Source organism: Borostomias antarcticus (assembly GCF_949987555.1).
Source record: "Borostomias antarcticus genome assembly, chromosome: 25".
NCBI classification, from domain to species: domain Eukaryota; kingdom Metazoa; phylum Chordata; class Actinopteri; order Stomiiformes; family Stomiidae; genus Borostomias; species Borostomias antarcticus.
In genome coordinates, this window is record NC_140258.1 from 7,375,060 (window position 1) to 7,382,185 (window position 7,126).

The window sequence follows — 7,126 nt, forward strand, 5'->3', positions numbered from 1 at the left end:
CCAGCTGTGCTCGGTGATATCTAAAACCGTGCTCATATACATGTGATTTAAACAATAGTGTGTGCCTCACCTCATGCAGGATTCAGTGAAAGTGACTCTGGAAAAGTATAGCCTAGGTCTGGTACACCTAGGCCTAATCATCTGCATACAGTAGGCGAAGTGCAATGTAACCAATATCAATCAGAGAAATTTGGAAATTTGAAAAAAATAACATTAGTTAAGGCATTGTCTCCTGGCATGAAACAGAAGTGCAGGACTGCTTTAAAGTTTACATCTTATCCTAAACGGATATCTCATCCTAAAAAAGAAAAGAAAGTTATATTCGGCAATATTCTTGCAGAAATGCATCCAATGTTGACTATGTTATAGGCCTATTATAATTGAGACTAGACCAGGCAGGCACTTCATTTCGTTTCATAACAGGAATGGATAGTAGCCACAATTACAATAACATCAACAACATGCATATAATAATAATAATAATAATAATAATAATCGTGATAATCATGATAATAATCATAATAATACCACCACCACCAACAACAATAATAAGTATATTATTATTATTATTATTATTATTATGTAGGCCTATTATTGTTATTATGCATGTTATTATTGTTATTGTTATTGTAATGATGATTATTATTATGGATATTATTAGTATTATTATTAGTATTATTATTATAGTTTTATAATACGATTAAATACAAAAACAACAATAAGCTTTAATAAAGCCTAATGTGAGCAGGTTCATTTATTGATGCCATGTTAAAGAAAGTTATGTGAAATTAAGAAATAACGTTTATTGTTCAACATTTGACCTGCATTCAAGATTTTCATTGAACACTCTTACAAAAGTCAGACAAGATAGACTAAAATGTATTATTTACTAAGCAAAAAACCCCAACACGTTGAAGGTTCTCGGGTCAGATGCATGGTGCCTAATATTGTTATTAATTGTCATTCACCATCATTCAAATGATGTAAGTCATTGCATGACATTCAAACTGAGAGCTCAATAATCTGCTACCGTGTCATATCTGCACAATGCAAGTACTGCAAGCTTTTTTTTTAATGAATAATACAAAATAGCCTACTGAAACATGCTGCTAGCTACGCTCCTTATTTTCCTCAGTATATTTCAGAAATATTTCAGTATCCCTATATAGGCTTTTAGATTAAATAATTGTTTAAAGGCCTACACATAGGCTACTGCGTATAAAAGCATAAAATCTCGGGGCCTATCTTAACAACAAAAAGTAGGCTATTGTTTATAATCACCCATTGCGAGATTCCCCTTATCCCGATGATCATCTCAAACAGGTTACCTCAAAAACTTCAAACATTGTATTGAGAGTAGGATGGCCCTCCATAACTATGGGCAGGCTGAATCATTGCCACAGGTAAGGCCATACGGAGACAGTTCCTATCATAGCCTTCATGCTCTTTCATTGCCCAGCAGGACAATTCTGTTTATCTGCTACGTTCTCAAAGCAGTGTCCTGCTGAGCTTGTCTCACTAAACGTTTTAAAAGCTGTAGGGTAAAAATCATGGAGGAAAATGAAATGCAGGTCTGTAAATGTTTTGACCCAAGTGACATTGCTATAGAAATAATATTGTCTGCCTTCAATGTGTAACTTGGTGTGTCTTTTCTTTTTTAATCTTTAATCGTTAGATGCCTAATCTGGGCTATATTAATGCAATATGTTATATGTGTGTCTGTAACTTTTGTGCTTCTTTGTTGGCCTGGTCTATCTTTCAAAAGAGATTTTAACCTCAATGAGACTAAACCTGGTTAAAGAAAGGTTGAATATAAATAAATCAATGAAATAATGTATTTCCTCATAAGGTAAAACAATAAATAGTGGTGGCCTATATCTATAAAATAGTGACTTTAATCTGAATAGTGACTCCGTAATCTGATCATAATCATTTGATAACAACAACAGCAACATCATAAAGATGATGATTATATTATTATTATTATTATCATTGGCATTAGTATTAGTATGCATAATATAGTAGCCTAGAACTGTGTATAATAACTGGTATGATGCTGTGCTGCTGCTAATGATGCAAGGAGGGAAGCGAGGCACAAAAAAAAAAAAACTCCACCGAGAACAGTTTTGCGCAGCTGCGTGTAGGATAGATTACAGCTGGCTGAGACTAGTGGGAGAGAGAGAGAGAGAGAGAGAGAGAGAGAGAGAGAGAGAGAGAGAAAGGATAGACACCCATTGCAACCTACTCACCCACAACAAACCACGGACGCTGACTGGCCATGACGCTATTTGACGCTCTTCTGTTCGTAATAAATAATTGGACTCGGGGCTGCACAGTTTGGATAGCCTGTACGCGGGGAGTGAGTGGAGGCCCTGGATCTTGTTAGAAGATATTGGCGATATATTGGATTAGACTACTTCTGAAACTTAGAATGCTGGATTTTTTTTCTCCATTATCCGTTATAAAGATGGGTCATTCGGATATCTCACCAGACTCACCTCTATCAAAATGTAGGCTAATCAAATCAATCGATGGAGGAGTTTATTCTAAAAAGTGAAATAATCGATATCCAGAAAAAAGCAACCCTATGTAGCCTGCTTGCATATAGCCTAATTGGTGCTGAATATGGTGCCGCATGCAGTCTACTTATTTTATGTGCCCAACACGTTTTACACATTTGAGTAATTGTGTAAAGAAATCGCAGTAGCCTAGTAATTGTAGTAGGCTATTTTATTATTATTATTATTTAACAATTGTTTGTAGGCTATAAATTGTGTTTTACACAATCGCGAATATTTCTGCCATATCTTATTCACCGTACTCGCTCCATCATGAATATGCGAGTTGTATTGGAGGTGGTCAGCGGGGCATCACTGCAGGCTATGCTAGTGGCGTCTGTGACTCTACTGATTGCCGTGAACCTGTGGAGCTGGACCTGGCAGTTCTGGGACGTACACCGGCCGCCCGGACCGTTCCCCTGGCCGGTCATCGGGAATGCTGCACAGGTGGGCAAAATGCCTCATCTCTATTTCTCGCGCATGTCACGGAAATACGGTAATGTATTTCAAATCAAACTCGGCTGTCGAAACGTGGTGGTGCTGAATGGCGATGCTATCAGACTGGCGCTCTTAAAAAGGGGAGCTGATTTCGCCGGCAGACCTGACTTTACCTCCTTTCAGTACGTTTCCAATGGCGACAGTATTGCTTTTGGCCGTTTCAACGAATGGTGGAAAGTTCATCGAAAAGTTGCTCAGTCCACTCTGAGGGCGTTCTCCACCGGGAATATAAACACAAAAAAAGCAATCGAAAACCACCTCGTCTGTGAAGTCAGGGAGCTGCTGCAACTGTTCTTAAGAAAAACTAAAGAGCACAAATATTTTCAACCAATGACATATCTAGTGGTATCAACGGCCAACACAATGAGCGCAGTGTGCTTTGGAAAGAGATACTCATACGACGACGCCGAGTTCCAGCAGGTTATTGGACGGAATGACCAGTTCGTTCGGGCAGTGGGGGCTGGAAGCATAGTGGACGTGATGCCATGGCTCCAATATTTCCCCAATCCAATCAAAACCATATTTGAAAATTTCAAGGATATCAACCGGGAACTCACCACTTTCATCACGGTGAAGGTAGTCGAGCACCGAAAGACAATTCAATTAAGCGCAATTAGGGACATGACAGATGCTTTCATCGTGGCACTGGACCGTATCACAGGTAACTCGGAAGAGGGCCCACCTCGAAAGGACTACGTGCCATCCACTATGACTGATATCTTTGGGGCGAGCCAAGACACCCTGTCAACGGCACTTCAGTGGATCATCCTAATTCTCGTGAGGTAGGTTGTCGCGGATAGGCTACTGTAGGGTTTAATAATATTGACTGAGAAATATTAAGCCCGTAGTCATTATAAGTCGTCTGAGATCATAAGCCTAACTGTTCTTTTAAGGTAGGCACAGCTAGTGTAACTTTACTTTAATTGGCGGTAAAAGTAGGCTATTAGCCTATATATATATTAATATTCAACATTCAGGATTAGAGCCTTAGTGGAACATCAAGACGGCGGGGTTATAATCATATAATCAGGAACCTGTATCCCTCTTCCCATTATTTATTTATTTAGGCCCTATTTATATATCTGTCTTACTTCCACGATCTCTGTTTTTGTCACTGAGATAAATCAGAAAAAAACACTTTATCACCGTCCTCGCCGATGGGTTTGCAACTTTGCACATACACATAGCCTACATTTGAGGCACTTAGGCCTACACGCATTATGTTATTGTTTGTTTCGTTTTTTGTATTTTTCTTTGGCACTTCAAATGACGTTCTTACATAACAGCACGCATGTGGTAGGCATAGTGAGGTGAGAACCATTCATCTTGTGGGTGACTTGAGAGTAACGAGTGATCTCAAAGAGTGATTCATTTATTTTCCGACTCGACTCACGGCGAGTCCATGGATGTAGAAGAATCGAATCTTTCATTCATTGTTCACGTGACGGCTACAGCAGCGCAGCAGATGGGAAATTATTCACTTGCGAACAAATCTATATTTATCTATGAGTCGTCATTTGCCACATGAGGGCTCTTTGAATGAATCTATCTACAAGTCTTTGAGTCGTTCACAAATGAACAACTCAAAGATGGATTTGGCCGGCTCTAGACTTTTGGAGGTCCTATAGGCAAAACATTCTGTGGAGGCCCCCTTTTGAAATAATCCCTCCCCACCATCAAGCAATAAAGACTGAGGCACCATCATCCCCTCATCATGTAATGTTAGGCTATCATCAGCAGCAATGATACCCTTGAGTATCACATTTGGTTGTGCCTCAGGCAATCAGATCAATCTGCTGGTTGGGGACTCCCCGAAATCTGGGTTTTATGATAATTATCAAAATTTTATAGAGAGAGAAAAAAGGTTTTGTGAGGCCAGGGGCCCTAGGCATTTGCCTACTTCACCTATAGGAGACGCTGGCCCTGGCTTTGTGAACTAATGACCTGCAGCTCTCATGTGTGAAAAAGGAACGAAAGAGCTGTCACCTGACAAATGAACAAATAGTTTCCCATAGGGTACTTCCCTGCTGCAGCTGTCATGTGAACAATGAATGAAAGACTCGATTGAAGTAATCTTGGCTGACTTGCTGTGAGTGGAGTCAGAAAATGAACGAATCACTCTCTGAGACGACTCATTATTCACCCAAAATATCCGAGTTGTTCACGAACAACACGCCACTAGACACAGGCATGTATATTGGTGGCATAACTGCAGGGAACAGTAATATCAAATGCCAGGGGAAAAGTGTAATTTGAACCGCTCCAGCCCTGCCAAATAATGTAATGACTCATTGCAAGTGGACAGAATTGCTCAATTTCTTTTCTGCATCGTATAGGCTACGGTCTTTGATTTTTTACTCCCTCAAATGCTAAATTAGTTGTAACCAGGCCTACTTACAAGTGTGCACTGAAATATATGCAAGCTCCAACCCACTATAAAACATTTCTCTCCACTAAGAAGAAAATCATTCTTTACGTTTAACTTATGATCAGGGTTACAGCTGCTTAAGTAGGTTATCAGTAAATTATCTCTCTATATGCACTCATCATTTTTATGACCTTTGGCTCTGACTTTGTAGATTTCCTGAAATGCAGCTGCGTCTCCAGGAGGAAGTGGACAAGGTGGTGGTACGTAGTCGTCTTCCCACCATCGAGGACCGGCCACACCTGCCATATGTCATGGCCTTTATCTACGAGATGATGCGTTTCACCAGTTTTGTCCCCCTGACCATCCCTCACAGCACCACCACAGACACCTCCATCATGGGCTACGCCATCCCCAGGAACACGGTGGTCTTCATCAACCAGTGGTCCATCAACCATGATCCTGACACATGGGCCGTCCCGGAGAAGTTTGATCCCCAGCGCTTCCTGGACCAGGATGGGGCACTGAACAAGGACCTGACCGGCCATGTGCTCATCTTCTCTCAGGGGATGAGGCGGTGCATCGGCGAGGATCTGTCCAAGATGCAGCTGTTCCTCTTCACGTCGCTGCTGGCCCACCAGTGCCACTTCAGCGCGGACCCAGACGAGCCGGTCAACATGGACGGCATATACGGCTTGACCCTGAAGCCCAACGCCTACTCTGTGGCAGTGACACTACGCGACAGCATGTACCTGCTGGACGAGGTCAGCAGACAGTCAGAGGGTGGCAAGGACAACAGCCCGACCAGACTAGACTGAGCCAACAGCCCAACCAGACTAGACTGAGCCAACAGCCCGACCAGACTAGACTGAGCCAACAGCCCGACCAGACTAGACTGAGCCAACAGCCCGACCAGACTAGACTGAGCCAACAGCCCAACCAGACTAGACTGAGCCAACAGCCCGACCAGACTAGACTGAGCCAACAGCCCGACCAAACTAGACTGAGCCAACAGCCCGACCAGACTAGACTGGGCAGACACTGCAAAGTAGGCGATGGTCAATGATGGTCGAAGGACAAAAACACTGAAGTAGACTCATGAATGGCAGTTCATTCTCAGTTGCCAGCGGGTATCAGCTATAAAGTTATGATAACAACGATAAACATGCTGAATGCATGAGCTTACAACTCAAAATACCTATCTTATATATGTATATTTATTTGCTGCACAGTACATCAATCTCATCAATCAAACTATGGATCACAAAGATGCACCTTACAGAGATAGCACATGGTAGCTTGCAGTGGAACAATGCACCAAGCAATGATCTTTTCACACAAAGCCCAATGGTTGCTTAACTTAATGGTTTTGTCTTTATACACCATGTGTATGATTCATGCCACAAATGTGGACTAAGTATAATAAACAATATAAACACTAGTGATGATATCACTAGTGTTTATATTGTTATACAACGGTATAGTCTTTGAAATTGAGAGTTTAACATGTTTTTGAATGATTTTTCACGGTGCCCACCCACATCCATTGTATGACCAAAACGGTGGTAGAGCAATTATCAGACTTTCTCAAAAGTGCTAGTTTTGTCAACATTTGATCTGAACCATTGTATATGATCATAAGTAACCTTAAAACAGGGATAAACATGCATTTTCCCTTTACTACTCCTTTAAAGTTCATATTGTC

At 41.3% G+C, this 7,126-nt stretch overlaps 1 protein-coding gene across 1 annotated transcript; it reads left to right on the forward strand.

The window, feature by feature from the left end:
• Positions 1–2,837: 2,837 nt before the first annotated feature.
• cyp1b1 (cytochrome P450, family 1, subfamily B, polypeptide 1) lies at positions 2,838–6,239 on the forward strand (the record flags this gene model as incomplete). The annotated part of the gene is made up of 2 exons (XM_084458773.1): positions 2,838–3,838; positions 5,636–6,239. The coding sequence occupies 2 exons, from the start codon at positions 2,838–2,840 to the stop codon at positions 6,237–6,239; spliced, it is 1,605 nt and encodes a 534-aa protein (XP_084314899.1).
• Between the last annotated feature and the right edge of the window lie 887 nt (positions 6,240–7,126).